We start from the raw sequence: 18,437 nt of genomic DNA, 5'->3' as shown, positions 1-18,437 counted from the left end.
GGACTGCACATCCCTCCACTTTGACAGTCTGCTGTGGCCGGTGAAACTGAGCTATCGGTGGACTTGGGAGTGGAAGCCCTGATGGGCCAGTGCAGACAGTCTGTGCCGTTTCTCTCAGGGGTCACAGAAGCGGAGGCCCAGGTGGGGCCTCCATGAGCCTGTGTGATGAGCAGAGCCCCTTGGGCTGGCTCTGGGGGTGTAACTTGTGCTGAGCCCACCTGGGAAGGGGCTCCAGGGAAGATTCTGATTCAGTAGGTCAGAGGTGAGGGCTGAGGCTCTGCGTCTCTAACAAGGTCCCAGGTGTGGTTGGTGGTGACGTTCATAGACCGCATTTTTAGTAGCCAGGTACTGAGCCACAATAATGTGTTTTTGCTCTTTGTTTCTTCACCGCATTGTAACCTAACTTAGCAGTTCTCACAGTGTGGCTCCTGGAATAGCAGCCTCGGGACCACCACCTGGGGACCCAGAAATGCCCATTGCTGGGCTCTACTTCATGTCTACTGAGCTGGAAGCGCTGGAGCTGGGCTGCCCTGGATAGTGGATTTCAGCAAGGCCTCCCTGTGATTCTGATGCGTGCTACCGCTGACCTGGCCGATCCAGACCCGTACCTTGATAGGTGGGGTCAGAGCAATTACGACTTGCATTTAGTTTTGAGTAACAACACATCCAAAAAGCAGTGGCTTGAAAATGTAAGGGTTTATTTTTGTTATAAAAGAAATCCAGGGGTGGGCAAACAAGGACCTGCTGTATAGCACAGGGAACTATACTAAATATTTTGTAATAACCTATAAGGGAAAAGACTCTGAAAAAGAGTATATATATATATATATGAATATATATATGTATACATATGTATAACTGAATCACTGTTGTACACCTGAAACTAATACAACATTGTAAATCAACTGTACTTCAGTTTTTAAAAAAAGATACCTAGGGGTGGGCAATCTGGGGCAGGTATGGCAGGCCCACAGTGTCCTCAGGAGCTCACGCCTCTGCTTTCTGCTCCACTTTCCTTCAGGTGTGACCCTCATCATTATGCTTGTAGAATAGTTGCCAGGACTCCAGCCATCACGTCCACATCCACAGTGAATACCAGCTGAACATCCCCTCTTGAGACCCTCCCGGAAGTTCTCCCAAAGGACTTCTGCTTTTATCTCACTGGCTGGAGCAGTAGCACACCACAGCAAAGTGTGATTTTTTAGCTGGGCCCATTATCATCTTGAACAAAACGAGGATTCTCTAAGTTAAGGAAAAAGATAAGAATGGATATTGAGTAGGCAACCAGCCGCGTCTACCAGAGGTGGTGGGGACTTAAGGTCTTCAGTGATGATGTTAAAGGCATGGAGAGAGCATTCTGTGAGCTGAAAGAGTTGTTGGATCTCGTCAGAGAGTAGGAGGTTTTAATTTACTGGTTCAGGGGAGAAGCAGCTCTGGGTATGGGTATATTTCAGGTATGGAATGTGGCTGTAGGAGTGGGGACTGGAGTGGAGGTGATGGTACTGGTTATAGGAGTGGAGGTGATGTCATTGGTTGGGAGGGGAGTAGGAGTGGAGGTGATGGTCACTGGCCGTAGGAGTGGAGGTGATGTCATTGGTTGGGAGCTGGATGGAAATGATGGTCATTGGCTGTAGGAGGGGCTGGAGCAAGCAGTCCTTGATGTGAGGTCGGGAATTTTACTGTTTTTCCTGCTGCATCCCAAGCATTCTGTATCAGTACCTGGTATATAGTAGGTACTCAGTGGATAGCTGTTGAATTGAAGATAAAGAGGTCAAGCAGTTTCTTTGAAAGAGTAGGTAATACACACACACACACGCACACATGCGCGCACACACACACACACACGATTCTGGGATGAGACCTGGCTCTGAGCGGGCATTTCACTCTGCAGGAGCCTTAACTAAGATTCTTCTCTGCTGCTCCCTTTGACCCCTGGCAGGTCGGTTTGATTTTTTTTATCAGTTTTTACCGTGCAGCATAACCTGCTTGGTTATTCTCAGAGCACCCAGGAAAAGCCAGAGGAGGAGGAGAGATGAAAGCCTGACAGAATTATTAAACAGAATGGAAAGGTGGCCATCAACAGCAATAAATTTCCCAAATAACAGTGTGATAATGAACCCGTGCTTTTGTGCACCACTGGTATGGCACAGGGTGGTCCTGTCTAGTTATCAGCTATACCCAAAATGGAAACGAAAGGGGGAAACAGCCGTGCATTACTCGACTAGAAATGTGCTATACCTCCCAAAGAAAACCACTGTGAACATTTTTATGAGTGACAGATTGTCAATGATTTTTATTTTTTTAATATTTCAAATTTGACAGTGATAATTAATTGCTTTTATAATTTACAAAATGATTTTTAAAAGGAAATACGCCTTACTGAAAAAAATGATCACCTCAAATAGTCACTTTTGGAAACTAGCAGCAAGTTTTGAGAAAAGCTTAAAATGTGTTTTCTGTGCTTCAGGAATCTGAGTCATGCTTTGGGATAAAGGATTATGGGACAACCGATACTTTGGGACTCTGTTTCCTTGGTGTCAGGTAGAAAGGTGTGATCTAATCATTGACTGGGACTTGTGTCTCTTATCACCTGCAAGAAAGTCCAGGTAATTCATTTATTAGAAAACAGGCAGGTTTGTGTGTGTTTTCATGTGTGCATGTGTGTATGTATGTGTGGGTTTTATTTTTGCCTTCCAAATATTTGTATGTTTTGAGATTTTTGTTCTACAGTCTTAAAACTGTAGGACAATAACATAATTGGAAAAAGAGCTCCGTCCGGTTTCTCAGTGTCCATTCTAGATACTCTCAATGCATGAATGACCCTTTATTGTACATGAAAGCTGTGTGCAAACTCCCCACGTATTATCTTTTTTTTAAGTTGAAGTATAGTTGATTTACAATGCTGTGTTAGTTTCAGGTGTACAGTGCAGTGATTCAGAGATACATATATATATCTCAGATTCTTTTCCCTTATAGGTTATTACAAAATATCGAGTAGAGTTCCCTGTACTATACAGTAGGTCCTTGTTAGTTATCTGTTTTATGTATAGTAGTGTGTATGTGTTAATCCCAAACTCCTAATTCATACCTTTCCCGCTTTCCCTTTTGGTAACCATAAGTTTGTTTTCTATGTCTGTGGGTCTCTTTCTGTTTTGTCAGTAAGTTCATTTGTATCTTTCTTTTTAGATTCCACATATAAGCAATATTATATAATATTTTTCTTTCTCTGATTTACTTAGTATGATAATCTCCAGGTCCACCCATGTTGCTGCAAATGGCTTTTCCTTCTTTTTTCATGGCTGAGTAGTATTCCATTTTGTGTGTGTGTGTGTGTGTGTGTGTGTGTGTGTGTGTTTTGCAGGATCATATGGTAACTATTTTTAGTTTTTTAAGGAACCTCCATACAGTTCTCCACAGTGGCTTTAACCCACATGGTATCTTGAAACTTGACCCTAGAACAATAACAATGAACATACTGCATCTTCCCCCTTTTCCCTCTGAATACAGGGTTCTTCCAATGCTAGGGCTTGCCTATTTTGTCCTAACACCGTATTGACATCTTAACAACAGTTGTCGGCACCCCCCACCGCCCCTATCTGCTCCAGGTTCCAAAAAGGGAAGGCTCCTTTTAGAGGTCTGGAGCTACTGCCACCACTTTTCCCAAGTCGGTTTTATTTCTTGGCCGTCGCCCCTCCCCACTTAGGTCTCCTTCTTTAGGGAGAAATATTTACCGCTTACAGCAGAAGAAACCTGTTTACTGTCTAGGAAGGGCTCATATGGACAGGAAGTCTCGTTTCCTGGAAAGGAAAGGACTCGCTCGTGTGTTTCCGCTGGCCCCGCTTCCTTTGGACGCCCCTTCATCCTTGCTGTCTGATCTTCAAGTTGCTGTCTGTTCCCCTGATTTTCTTCTCTTCCTGAAGGCGCCAGCTCCAGCTCTGCTCCGGCCGAGTGGATGGGCTTTGGGACGTGCAGGTTCCCAAACACAGCTTCTCTTCCCGATCCGATCCTCTCCTCTCTGCCAGGAGCCGTTTATCTCATTTGCTGCTGCCCCCGCTCTTTCCCCCCTTTCTGACTCCCTGCCTGGGCTGCAACATCTCTGTGTAGAAATTTAACAGAAATATGCTGAAACAATTATTGGCTGATTTTAAACAGAAGTCTAGATCGGGTGGGAGGCAGGGTACCAAATGGACACCTCTTTCCATGAGGAAATCAAGTTTTCATCTGCTGCCAGAAGATGAAGCCTTGACCAGTTAAAAAGCAGAGAAAGTACCCACCAGCCTTGTCCATTGTAAAAGCTTGTCGTTTGCTTTCTCTGTTGGTTGTTTCTCTATGGGTCATCAACAGACTCTGTTATGTCATCTTCTGTGTACTGTAATTGCAGGTAGTTTGAGGATTTCTCTCCTGTTAAAAGGGGAGAGAATTTCACCTGCTGGAGAAATTGTGTGTGTTTTGAGTACCCAGGGTTACCGCCTTTTCCTTCCTCTTTAGCGATATCTGTGTCCACGAATTAGCATGTATTGAGCAGAGACTATCTTGCCTTTCCCCTCAGCAGCAGCCTCCCGTGTCCCTGTGTCAAAATTGGGGACAGCAAAATCCTGCCTAAAGTGAGGGGGTCCGCGATTCACCCCCGGGCGCTGTTCAGAGTGGCTTTCCACTTGATGGATACACAGTCCTCTCCAGCTCACTTCTTTGATTTCCAGTGAGATGCACAGTTATGGGGTTTGCTGGAGGAAAGCGCACAGGTGAGACTGGAAGATCAGGTAGGTAAGCTATACATAAAAGGTAGATGCAGGAGCTTTAAAAAGGTGGTGATGGGTGGAGGGCAGTCTGGGGCCACTCAGGGTAGTGGCAAGTAACATGAGATTTTTAGGAGAGCCTGAGACCCACCGTAGTTGCATTTAGAAACTGGTATTTTTATCGATGACCCAGAAATATCAACACAAGCTTCAGTTACTGTTATTTCTAAGACAGTCTGTTGTAAGATGGTCTAGCGTTTGAGGGGAGAAAATATAACTTCCCGAAACATTAAAATGTGGGAGAAAATGTGGTCTTGGATTCAAGGAAGCCCACTTGGCTTGGAAACATCTCTTTGGTTGATTGGCTGGTGTTAGAAGGTAGGAAGGTGTATGGAGATGAGACCCAAACCCTAAGAGAAGATCTTTCTAGAGAGCTGGTTTCAGTTTTGACACCAAAACACCTGTAACAACTCTAAGCTAACTTGGAGATAAATGACTCTAAGATGTGTTGCCTATGTTATCTACCTGCCTTGGGCTGTTCAGGGTCCCCACACAGCTATGCTCTCTGGGACTGTGCGTGGTTTTCATGGTTTTCTCGCTCATCCTCTGCGATTCCACTGACAGAGTCTGGCGACTGTGCTGGTCCGCTGCTTAGCAACCGCCCTCCACTTGTGCGTTTCCTATCGTGAGCCCAAATTGCCACAGTTTTAGAATTGTGTGACAGGGTGGGGCTCGTCTGAGAACACGAAAGATTATGTATCACCTCAGTACTTGGAAAGAAGCAGTAAAGGGTCTTTTTCTACCAAATGGGCTCATTGTGACACTTTCTGGCCCGTGGAGGCACCTTGTCTTGAGGCTCGGGCAGCTTTTCCTCATTTTGTGCTAAGGGTCTGCGTGTGCTGGGGGTGCCCTTGCCTGGCCCCAGATTCAAGTCTCTTCTTGGCTGGTCTTGATGCTGTGTCGGTGAGGTCTCTATTCTCCCCTCCCTGTCCTGCACTTGGGGCAGCTCAGGGCCCACATTTCAGCGCAGAGAAGCGCCCTGCTGGAACTTCGCCCTGAGGTCTGCAGTTGGACATGGTGAGGTCAGGAACAGAAAATCCAGCACGGCCCGCTGCCCTGACTGTACTGCTGCCCGCCGGCCCTGCCTGACGCCCTGACTGTGGTCAGCCCCTCGTTTTCAGGACTCATTCACGGCTCATCACTACCTTCCCCAGAATCACACCCCATCAAGTCTCAGGGAAGCAATGGCCCTGAGATGCTGAACTCTCTTCTCCTGAAAGCTTTTTTCCTAATGGATACAGTGATGTCTTTACCTTAAAACAGCTGGCTTTGTGCTCGCTATTCAGATTTTTGGTATTGAAAGTATATTGTTTATGGATACTTACATAGGTGGGAACATTATAGACAAAAGCAGTGAGTCAGGCAACACGAAATTTAGGCAAGTGGTTCTGTCTGGGTGAGTATGATCCAGAAGGGGCTCAGATAGGAAAGCTGAAGCCCAGGGAAAGTTCTGCTTCTTAATCTAGGAGGCTCACAGGTGCTCTAATATCTTTAATTACAAATATAATACATTTCACAACAAAAAATGAGCTTTGGAGGAGCACAGAGAAGCACCGTGTAATGGTCCGAGGAGCTCGTCTCTGAGTCAAAGATGAGAGTTTAATAGAGGGAATTCATGGCTGTTGGGCAGATCTTTTGGTTGGTTTTGGTTTACGTCCTAGAGCCTAGCTCAGCTCTGAGTAGGTGAGTTTGCTGGAGCTAGTTGACTAGCTTAGCTAGTGAGTAGTTGAGCTATAGAATATCAACCCAGTGGGTATCGCGTTTTAGAGAAGGGAATGGAGGTTGTGGCTGTTGAAAGGAAACCTGTGGGACCCCAGCCCCTCCAAGCATCAGCCTCACCATGCTCAGCCTATCCTCACTGGCTGGGATGCCAGGACTCAGGGACAGAGAGGCTGGAAGGAATTGCAGACAACTGGCATTTTAAGAGAAGTCACCACTCTCATCAGTGCCTGGTAGTCATGGGCTCGTTTCCTTTTTGTGTACAAGACATCTCAGAAAATATGATGAGAATCTTCCAAGAATCTCGATTATTCCAGTGGTTTCCAGGACCCTTTTTCTGCCCCCCGTATGCAGGAGGTCTGGATGTGTCCCACCCCCACTGGCAGCCGTGCCTGTCTCCCCTTAGGTGGCCTCAGCATAGGGAAGAGATGACACCTGGTCAAGAGTCACTGCCTTGTTTAAAGTGAATAACTTTTAAAACTTTATAGAGTATTCCAAAAGAAAAAGAAAGACAGCAAAAGCAAAGAGTACAACACAGGCAAAGTGTGAAAAGCAAGTCTCTCTCCCGCCCCCAGTTCCTGGTCCTGAGTTGCCCTCTCCCAAGACAATCCAGTTCCCAGGGTCTTTGGGGTCCTTCCAGAGATGTTCTGAGCAGATAAGCACTGACTGGGGAAGCGGATCTGGCACACTGTCCACACTGTTCACTTGATAATGAATCTTAGCGATGATTCCCCCTCTACCCAGGAGCATGTGTCTTATTCTTTTTCGCTGCTGCGAAGCAGGGAAGTGCTGTAATTTATTTAACGGTCTCCTGCTGATGAGCACAAGGTGGTTTCCAGACCTTCGATATTACAATGTGGCAACAAGCAACACGTTGTACACCTTTTAGACCCACTGCTTTATTAGAGGCGAGCAGAGACAGCTGATAAATTACATCCTGCATCTGCACTTGCCATAGGACGTAACCCAGCATCATTGTTTCTGGAATAATAATGATAATGGACATTTATTAAATGTTTACTGTGTATCAGGTACTGTGCTAAACACCTTAGCTGGGTCATTATTTTGTTAGAGTATTACCTTGATTTTAACATTTAGTATTTATATTAATAATATGCTTACATTGTTTATCATATAAAATATGATTATATACATTCCATAAATGTATTACTTATTATTTAAATAGGTAAATTTATTATAAAAATAAATATATTAAAATTAAACATATAATATTTAACATTATTACCTTGTTATAGTATTATCTCAATTTTATAGATGAGGCCAGATAGCATATAAGTGGTGGAGGGGGGATTTGAACCCAAGGTATCTTCCTCCAGAGTCAAGGTGCTAAACCACCCAGTCAATTATCTACCGTCTGGAAGGTCTTTTGAGCTCCTAAGAGTACCAGGGAGCACGGTCTCTTCAGAGCCACGTGCATGAGAGCAGTGCATGTAGAGGGGCTCCCGAGTGAACCCCGGGGACATCTGGCCAGAACTGGTGACCACATGTCGTTGCTGGGTGAGCACATGCACGTCGGCATCGATGACGCCTGTCCCCTCGAGGCAGCACTGCAGCCCATCTGCCTGTCTCTGGGAGAGCGTGGCGTGCAGAAGTCAGCACGTTAGACGCGGGCTCATCAGATGTTTTGAGCACAATTCTCATTTTATTTTTAGTAGAACCAAAAGTATTTTCTGGAAGCCGCGAGAAGCAACAAGAGGGAGCACACGTGACTGTGTCTGCTTCCCCAGTGGAACAGAAGCTGGTTAAAGATCCCCTTCCTGATGGGTCTAGCTCTCCAAGCAACAGCTGTCAGTCTAGTGACCTCTCTGAACCCGCAGAGAGTCAACAGCAAAGCGTCCCGAAACTCAGCTTCCCTTTACCTGGGTCCCTTTGCCCCTTCCAAGGTTTATGCACATCTCTGCAGGAAGACCGCAGTGTTCAGACAGAAAGAGAGTTCCTGGAAGGTAAGGAGTGAGGGAGGTATAGGGCTGAGATGATTCTTCCTTAATCTTCATAGGGAACATGGTGCAGGGTCTTCCTGGGCCCTGGTTCACTTGAGCTTCCCTTAGGAATCTGCCTTTTCTCCAACTGTACAAGCAGAGAAGAAGCAGGACCAGCAGGTTTAAATAGTGGGCAAGTTCTACCTCCCAAGCAGCGAGAAGACAGCACTGCATGGGTCAGGAAATCCCAGCCCTACTGTGCACGAGGCCAGCGTTGCCTGAAGCTGAGAAGAAGGCCACTCCCAGGTGCCCGGCAGGTTCTCGGGCCTCGTTAGGGAACAGTTGAGACCCGGGGTGGCTGCCCTGAAGGCAGCGGGTGCGCCAGACTGAGGGTGGTCCTCAGTAACTGACTGGCCAGGATAACGGCCGGGGCGTGGAGACCCCACATGTGCCAGGCTCTCAACAAACAGAGCGCACTGACCTCACAGTGCCTTGAAGATAGGTCCCCGTCTCAGCCTCTCACAGAAGTCAAACCAGGCCATCATTTCTCTAAAGGCCAAGTGGCTGACCCCTACGAATATTGCAGCGACCATTGATATATAAAAAAACATAGGAATAAAATAGAAAAAAGATCTGTGGTGCCCAGTTATAACAGAGGAAAATTTAGATTTCCTATCACTCTAAAGATTTTCCCAAAGAGCTGTGGATAAGGACAGAAAGGAAAAGATTATAGAGCTTTGGATTATAAAAGTTAAAATATTTATGGTAATTGAGAAAAACGTTTTTTCCTGAAACCCAAGTGAATCTCTAGCTCATTATTCATCAATACATTAAAGGAGTATGTATTGAATACCCACTGTATACCATCAAAGAAGCATTTATTAAACACCTACTGTGTGCCAGGCACTGTGCACGGTGCTTCCTGCCCTCCAGGTGCTCTCAGTCCGGTACCGGAGACATCGGGGTTGTAACTGTGCCTGCGATGAGCCATCAGGAAGCTGAGGATGGCCCCAGATGCTGCAAGGAGGGGCTGGACAGAGACACCTTCCTCAAGGAAATGATTTTGAGAAAGAACTTGAAAGCTGATTAGAGGTTTAAAAATCAGACCCTAAGGTGAAGAGCATCGCAGGCTGAGGGAAAAGCACACACAAAACAAAGGATGGATGGAAAGAGCATGGTTGATTAGGGGTCCAGGGGACCGGAGTGCAGGGGTGGAGGGGGGGCTAGTGTGAATCCAGGGTCCCGTGGGTCAAGTTGGAAGGTCCGTATAAATCCACTAAAAGAGTCTGGACTGAAGCCTGGGCCAAGTCCTTGAAGGGGAAGAGACCTAATTAGATTTGCTCTGAAGGTGATTGTCTCCTGGACAATGTGGAGACCGGATGGGAGAGGGCCAGGCAGGGAGGCTGAGACTGGCTAGAGATGAGTACAGACCATGCCACTGGGGAGGACTGGCCACAGTAGTAGAGACTTTGAAGATAATGGACAAAGCTTTGTCGTGAGTAATGGAGAAGATGAGTGTGTCAGGACTGCCCTTGCATCGCCGGATCTGTGGAGGGGAAGGATGGGAGGAAACCGTGGCTTCCCTGAGTATAGGGTGAGCTGGAATAAAGGTTCACAAGAGGTGGAAACAGTACCACAGAAAGTGTAATTAGCTCTAGCCGTAGGGGGTTGGGGGACAGATATCTGGGTTAGTGGTTAGGCCTGAAGCAGGGATGGGGAAGCAACAGGGAAATCTCCAGAAAAAAACTGGAGCAAATGCTTAGGAGAACAAGGAGAAGGATTTGCGAACCTGTAAGCAGCATGTTGTTGGTAGAGCATCAAAATCGGTAGCTGGAGGGCAACACCCACCATGAATGAGCCATGAGAAGTCTGCTTTCCTTGTAGGGCTTGTAGGTGGTAGGGAACATTGATGGATTTGGGGTGGAGACAGGACAGCTGGTCCAGACCACAGAGGATCTGGGTGTGAATGGCAGAGGTTATGATGGGGGGTCAGTTAGGACATTCATGGGACCATGGAGATGCGTCCTGTGGCCACCTCTCCACGCCCAACAGAACTAGCTGCTTCTGGGCACCTGGGCGCTGGCAGTGTGGAGAGAGGCATGGTGAGCATGACACGGTCCAGCCCTCAAGGGAGTCACAGGCCTGTGGGGTTAAAGCATCCTGTGACGGGCCCACTGATGCTGCCAAGTGTGTGAAGTGTGCTCCACGGCAGGTACACAGAGGAGGCAGGAGGGGGCGTTTTCTTGAAAAACTCAGCCTAGAGGTAGGAGGTCACTGGGTGGGCACCAAAGGGGCTTCGTGGAGATGGGAAGGCATGTGTACGAGGAGTGAGGGGACCACTCGTGAGTCTCAGAACCGGAGAGGGTTGGTAAGGCTGTGGTTAGGGCTCGTGTGGTGAGGGGAGTCAGGGAGCCCAGATGGGAAGAGTGGGCTGGGACAGACCCTGTGTTCCAAGTGGAGCAGTTGGTCAGTGAGGGCTAAGTGAATACGTATGAATCGCCCACTTTCACCGCCCCAAAGGCAGCCCTGCCCGAAATGCTGTGGCATGAACTCATCCTCTGATCTCTTCCACCAAGGAGTGTCAAAATGGCTTCAGGATGGAGCCCAGTCCCGCGCTGAGACAGAGAGAGTTCCAATTATGAATGTAAAGCCAGAGCTAGTCTCTGGTAGATTAAGGGGAGGGAGAGATAATTGAACACCGTTCCTCTGTCTTACATCATTAGCGTAGCAAAGATAAGGTAAATTAATACACGGTCCCCAAACAACCCAACTGAAATAATTGTACAGGACACACGTAATAGGAAGCGCAGAATAGAAAAAGTTTCTTTGCATCGGGAGCAAAGGCATTTTGAACGTCAGAAGCCAAGGGAATATACCTCCACGGCATCACTAGCCAGTCTCAAGGTCTGGCTGCCTACGAACATGCCTCCCCGTGACCAGGGCAGCTGGGCGTCTGTGATGAGGTGTGATCTCGTGGGCTTAACGAGGCCCATTAATAACCCACTGGTGTTTCTATTTTCAAAATTGTCTTCTGTGTCTCATGGCCTTGAGGAACCAGGAGAAAATCACTGGGCGCTCTCTAAATGGAATTCTAATCTTCTCTCCCAGGAGATTACACGTGCTGTGACTTGGTTGTTAAAATAAAGGAATGCAAGAAGAGTGAGCAGCCCACCACGCCCGAGCCCGAGCCAGCGCCCACTGAGCCAGAAACCCCCCAGGGACCAGAGACCCACGACCTGCCGGAAGACTGTTCCAAGAGCCCGCAAATGCCCACAAGCTCCTTGACCTTGCAGGTAAGGCCTTCCGTGCATCCCGGCATGATTCCCGCCAAGGGGAGACTTCTCCCGGGGAGCCTGTGGGCACATGACCTCACTTCTGCTTCTGAGGCTGGAGACATTACTCAGCTTCCTGGTGGCTGTGTGACTCTGGGCAGGTCCCCTAACCTCTCTGGGCCTCTGTTCCACCATGTGAGTAAGGAGATGATGATGTCTACTCCCCCAGGCTAGGATGGGGATCGCATAACATCAGTAGTGACCGTGATTGGAGCAATGACAGCATTTGTTGAGAACTTTCTGGTACCCAGACACGGAGAGGGTCACTTCATGGGCGTCAGGGCCTTGCATCCTCATGGCGCCCCCGTGAGGCAGGAGTCCCTACAGCCCTATCTTCAGATAAGAACATAAGCCTTTGAAAGACTAAGGAAGTCCCAAAGTCATGGCCTTGAGTTCAAGGGTATGGAACCTCTCATTCTGTGTCCTTCCCCAATTGTAGAAGTAATATGTACACATTTTTTAAAGTTCAAAAAATACGTAGGTATAAAGATTAGAAGGACAGACCATCTGGAGCAAGCCAGCTACGCCTTCTGGGGGACACACGATGCGTGTCAGCAGCTCTGCTGGTGTGCGGCAGGCTCCACCTGCCGGCCCTGCGCCCCTGTCCCCCAGGTGGTCCCACCGTGAGAGACTCACGTGCTCCCAAAGCAGCTGGAGCCTCCATCCTCAGGGCGGGCAGCCGGGGCAGCAGCCACGCCTGGGCCCACATGCCGTCCCCAGGGGCCATCTCTCCAGGCTCCAGTGACTCGTGCCTGGGACCTGGGGCTGGCACCTTGGAGGCCAACTGGCCAAGAGACTCCTTTCCTGGCACAGCAGCTAGGGGCGCGAACACGACACGGATGGAGCCCGCGTCACCCTCTCCCTGGAAACCCTGAGCTCCCCGAGGGCTGGGAGAGGAATGAGGCAGAGGACGTTTACGCTGTGGCAGCACCTCCAGAGGGCCTGTGCTGAGCACCTGCTATTTGCAGAGCTGGGGAGTGGCTGTAAGGGATGCGATGTGGAGGAGACAGGGCACCTGCCATCCGGGAGCTCACAGCCTAGCATGACAGTACATGTGCGTGAATCTCTCGCGCGGGGTGGTCCGTGAAGGACCAGTAAGCTCAGGCTGAACAGGGAGACCTGGCAGTTTACTGGGAGAACCGAGACTTGAGCCGATGGGTGTAGCTGGGGGTGGTACTCCAGGCAGGGGATCAACTTGAACAGCGGTTTGTAAGGAATATAGGTTAAGACAGTGAAAGGCAGGGTGGGAAAAGCATGGGACACCCCCAGCTGAGGGTCGCCAGGCCATCTACCAAATGACGACGAGCCTCAGTTTTTGCCTCTGTCAAATGGGGATAAATGTATCTGCCTTCCAGAATCAATGCGGGGATTCTCAGCCAACAAATACACATGAAGCATTGAGCTTAGTGTCTAGCACAGAGCAGAGTGCGTCAGCGGTGGTTATTCCTTTTCAGTAAATCTGTGTTAGGGGCTTCGTCCATGCACGGAGTGGTGGATGCGGTGAGAGCTGAGGCCGAAGAGGAAATACGGGAATTCTGACCTCCCCTATGGAGCTTGCAGAACCATTCTGCAAAGGCAGAGCTCTCCTGCCGGCTCTTTCTTCCTGGGAGGAGAAGCTGTTTCCGTTAGCTATGATTACTGTTTCTCCTGAAAAGACACATGCTTCATGCTGGGAGGAGGATCTGGTTCTGTGCTTCTTAAGGCATCCAGCTCCCTGCAGAAGCAGCTGACTCGGAACGCCTCCATTCCTCTCCCACCTGTGTCGCTTTGGAATATGGAATTTAGGGCATTCAGGTTTTGGAAATGGATTAATTGACAGGGAGGAGAAGGAACGGGCGGAGGTGTGCCTTTGCACTCACAGTTTGCTGCTGGTGACTGTCAGTCGTGCTGCAGTGGGGCCCCTGGTGCTGACTGAGGCCTATGTTACCAGCGTGTCTGTTGCCATCTTTCCATGAGGTGTTGGGAGAAAATTGGGATGTGCTCATGCATCAGCCTCTCGACCCAGTCAGACAGGTGTGTTGCCTTTCTGCGTCATTTCTCTTAAAAAGAAAATGCTTTCCTGGCTCCTCTTAGGAGGCCCTGGAAGTCCGCAAACCTCAGTTCATTTCTCGCTCGCAAGAACGTCTGAAGAAGCTAGAACACATGGTACAGCAGAGAAAAGCCCAGCAGAAGGAGAGCCTGGGCCAGAAGCAGAGTCTCCTTCCTGTCCGCGCCAATAAGAAGCAGTTCACCGTTCCCCACCCTCTTAGCGGTAAGCTACAGGTGGCTCGGGAGGGCTGGCGAGACTGCCGGATCCTGGGGCGGCGACCTTCACCCAGGCCGGTGGTCCAGATGGTGCCCCTGCCCTGTGCAGGACTCATGTTCGCCCAAGTGCCCAAACCTCAGGGTCATACAGCCTGCCCCGGAAGCCAGCCCGTCCTGAGAGATCGTGTACGGGCACTGGACTCAGCGGAGATAACTTGGGACACAAATTTACCATTTTAGCTGGGAAAGTAGCAGCCCAGGGCAGCCGGCTCAGGTTCTTGGCTTCTTAACAGATATTTGCAAGAGGTGCCCTTTGCCCTTGATAGATTGCAAAACAGGTCTCGGGGTGAGAGGTTGACTCCAGTTTGTCTATATCAACATTCATCATCTTGAAACCCCTTTCCTGCCGTGAGCTCAGAGAAGGGATGGCCAGCTTTCCAAGCGCCAGGAGGCCGGTGTCGCGCTGACCCTGCAAGGGCAGCGCTCATTGGCTCGCTGGAGAAGTCGTTACCAGGCCCCTTCTCCGGGCCAGGCTCCGTGCGGGGAGCTGGGGAGAGTGCAGTAAGCAGGGCTGGCCCCCGCCTTTTCTTCGTGGAGCTTGCGAGCAGGCGATTAAACCAGCGAGAAGAAGAAGAGACAAGGGCACAGATGGGGACATGGGAGCACATTCTGATGGCCTGCCAACTCAAATCTTAAAATCCGGAGGCCTGGGGAAACCTCCGTTTTATTTCTTTGGATAGACGAACAAGATCTTTCTTCCTAGGAAAATGTTCCGGCCCCCAGGAGGTGAAATCATGGGTCTAATTCTGAATAAAAGTCCTCTGGGGAAATAACCATATTCAATAAAATGCAGCTTAGCAAATACTACCAAGATCTTACAGGGGGGATGGGGGGGGACAGAGGACAGAGGGGTTGGAATAGGATTCCTGTTAACCACAGGCAGGCTAGGTCCCCCTCCGCCCCCCGCAGTTCTGCTGGGGGAGTCGTCCAAGACCCCAGAAAGGGCAAACTTGAATGCATCCTTCTCACGGTGAAGGACTTAGTAGTACACCTGCTCCTCAGCCCCAGTAACACTTCCCAGGATGCTAAGAAAAGGAAATCAACAAAATACACGTGCAAAGACTTTCCCTGCTTGAAAATGTGTCTCTCATCGGCTTTGGAAGCCGATTGGCAGATACAGACTATTTGGGTGTGTTCTCTGGCGGCTCCTTAGTTTCTGGCTCAACAGAGAGCAATCTGGGTTCGGGTACAGATTTCTCAGGTTTTCATGAGGCACCAAGTGTCAGTTACAACCGGGGGTCCCCCCAGGGCCTTCAGTGTCCAGGCTTGTTCTGGGGAGGGCTGCCAGGGTGCCCGTGGTGTGTGGGCCACTTGGCCTCCACGTTTTTGAAGATCCTGCTTGATGAAAATGGTTAGATAAACAAATGTGTTGTCAACAAATATAAAGCAGTGTCACGTTAGAGCTCAACATACGTATACACAAAAAATGGTGTCTAAGAGTCTTCCTTTTCGGTCAGCTCCCGTCACTTTGTGTAGAAAAAAATGGAGACGCGTGGACATTTGGGAACTTGTTATGCGTGGGGCCATTCCTGCTCGTCCCCTGGGCCAGCTGCCTTCCGGCCGTGCCACACCGTGGGCCTCAGTGTCCTGGAATATCATCATCTCAAATATCAGAGGGAAGCTGCCTTGGTCATCTGTATCCATTTCCTAGGGCTGCTGTAAGAAATGACCCTAGACTGGGTGGGTGGCCAAAGTAACAGAACTTGATTCTCTCGCAGTCTGGAGGCCAGAAATCCAAAATCCAGGTGTCCACAGGACCGAGTCCTTCCTGAAGCTCAGAGGGAGAATCCATCCTATGCCCCTCTGCTCGCTCCGGTAGCTTCTGGCAGCTTCTAGCATTCCTTGGCGTTGGTTGGCTTATAGAGGCGTCATTCTAATCCCCGCCTTTGTCTCCCTTGTGTCTGTGTGTCTTTGTGTCCAAATTTCCTCTTATAAGGGCACCAGTCATTGGAGTAGGGTCCACCCTCATCCAGTATGACCTCATTTTAACTTGCATACATCTGCAAAGACCCTATTTCCAAATCAAGTCACAGATACAAGGGAGGGGGCTTGAACATATCTTTTTGGGGAGACAGTTCTAGCCACTCCATCATCCTGTGGTGATGTTTTGCCCCAAACAGATATTATCCTTACATGTTCACATTCCTTTGAATGAAAATCTTAAAATCGTGTATATAATAAAAGGTGATCAGACCCAGTCGATAGTCTTAAATAACCGAGGCACCTTTTTATTACCCAAATTCCGAGACGGTCCTGATGACTAGAATGCTCTGGGCAGGCTTCAGCGCACGATTTTATGGCCGCTCTTCCGATCCCCGCGGTATTTATGGTTGATGAGAGGTTTACTCTCGTGTTTGTTTGTGTTAGGTCGGCTCAATCAGACAACTTCTGAAACGAGAGCCTTGTGCGAGCTCTGGACAAGCGCAGGGAGTGCTTAAGGCTCCATTAATCGAGTCTGCAGTACACATCTTGTCTTCAGCCTGTCTGCTGGCAAGATGATAAAAGCAAGATGCAGATGTTTTTCTTACACGCTAAATTAGTTAATAAATCATATTCGTGAACGAGCTCCGGCTACAGTGTCAAGACATCTGTTAGAGGGGAGACTCGGATTGCTTTCTGAGCTGAGATAGCTGCCTCTGATCAGGGCCCGCCTGGCACAGACCTGAGAGGTTCGGGTGGGACCTCCGGCAGCTGACAAACACCCACTTGTGGAGGGGCTGCCGGGAAAGTGCGCACCTGATATCCAGGACAATTACAGTGAGGGCCAGAGGGCCAGCTCGGCTTCCTGTTGGCTGATGAATCCTGAGCAGCGTCTAAGGCACAGGGGCAGTGACACACGTGTGCGGACACGCGTGTGCATGCTCACGTGTGTGAGTTTTCAGTTGGCTCCCTGTGTGGAGATGGGGGATTTTCAGGACCAGCTGGGACCAGAGCGAGTCTGGGAAGCAGCGTTATAAAGGTCCTGCCTACAGCCCCAGCCTGTCCTAATACCTCATCTTCTGTAGCTTGAGTTCCCAAAGCCAACACATGCCTGGCCTCTTTCCTTGTCCAGGAGCCACCTGGGCCACCTGGGCTTGGCTCCAGCAGTGACACAAGGAACATCTTCACCCATCTCTTAGCAAACCCTTCTTGAGAACCCACTGTGTGCCAGCCACAGTCCCTGGTCTCAGGGACCTCCCCACCTCTTGGGGAAAACACACAGGTAAAGAGGCAATGACCTTGGAATTTGCTAAGTGCCATGAAAGGGGGTTGCCATGGCAAACCACGGGTGGTGGACTCGCTCCCACCTTGGGATACGGTCCTGACGGAGGAGACCTCGTACTGCATTAGGATGAGGAGAGACTATGAGGGTGCGTCGTGGGGCAGGGTGGGGAGGGCAGGATGTGCTGGGGGAGGGTGTGGAAGCACTGTAGGGAGAGGTCGCTGGGTGCTCAGATCAGCTATGGCTGGACCGTAAAATGGGGGTGGGGAGCAGAGGGGGAGACAGAAGCGCCGAAGGGGAGTCCAAGGGGCTACCAGGCATTGTATATGCTGCTTCTGGGTTTCTCCTTGTTCTGCCGTCAAAGCTGAGGCTATGTAGCTCCAGGCAAGACGTGAGGAAGGCAGTCTAGGGCAAGGCAGTGGAGTGCCGAAGGGCAACAGATGCAGCGGTTCCTAGGTGATGGAGTCGGTGGGACTGGTGACTGCCGAGTCATGGGGAGAAGATGAGCCTCAAGGAGTCTGGGGGAAGGGCGGGAGGCCGGCCTTTGTTCTCAGCGTCTGAGGTACTGACTCTCTAACCTGTGGGCCTCTCTCTCCTTCCCCAGTCAGGGCTCCACCTGCCCATGTCCCCTGAGTTACCTGGGACATAGGTGGGGCTTCCCCATAGTCTCTGCACAGCTCCTGGGGTCCCGGGGGGAGGGATTGGTCATGTTGAAAGGCTGACCGTAACCTGGAATTAGAGGGTTCCAGAGTCAGTCATTGCTTCTGCCCGGCAGGATGCATTTGAGGGAGGATGGGCTGAAAGCACGTGGGAAGCATCAGGTACAGCACCCCCAGGTAGTAGGCAGTTTAGCACCTGCAGTTAGTAGGTGGTACAGCACCCGTAGGTAGGGGCTCAGTCAGTATCTCCTGGTGACCAGTCTGTGGCGTGATCCCGCCCTCACTGCGACTCCCCCAGCCGGGGCCGCACCACCTTCAGCTTTTGAGCCTCCCTGGATTCCATGCTCACCCTGCAGCCCAGACCCCTCCCAGCCTGACTTGCCCACCTGCCTACCTGTCCCAGTTGGTCTCATTGGCTGTCCTTCTTCATCTCCGGGAACATTCACCATCAGTGCCCCCAAACCACCTGACAGAAGCCCTGTCTG

At 49.8% G+C, this 18,437-nt stretch overlaps 1 protein-coding gene across 2 annotated transcripts in view; it reads left to right on the top strand.

The window, feature by feature from the left end:
* The window catches only part of C14H10orf90 (chromosome 14 C10orf90 homolog), a 233,815-nt gene that overhangs the window by 192,518 nt on the left and 22,860 nt on the right, over positions 1–18,437 (top strand). For both annotated transcript variants that reach the window (XM_033420742.2, XM_049696760.1), the window contains exons 4-5: positions 11,564–11,748; positions 13,861–14,038. In XM_033420742.2, coding sequence (XP_033276633.1) covers positions 11,564–11,748; positions 13,861–14,038 — 363 coding nt within the window. The remainder of the gene's footprint in view (positions 1–11,563; positions 11,749–13,860; positions 14,039–18,437) is intronic.

Source organism: Orcinus orca, chromosome 14 (assembly GCF_937001465.1).
Source record: "Orcinus orca chromosome 14, mOrcOrc1.1, whole genome shotgun sequence".
NCBI classification, from domain to species: Eukaryota; Metazoa; Chordata; class Mammalia; order Artiodactyla; family Delphinidae; genus Orcinus; species Orcinus orca.
The sequence above is the reverse complement of the archived record's forward strand: the minus strand, read 5'-3'. Positions and strand labels throughout refer to the sequence as shown.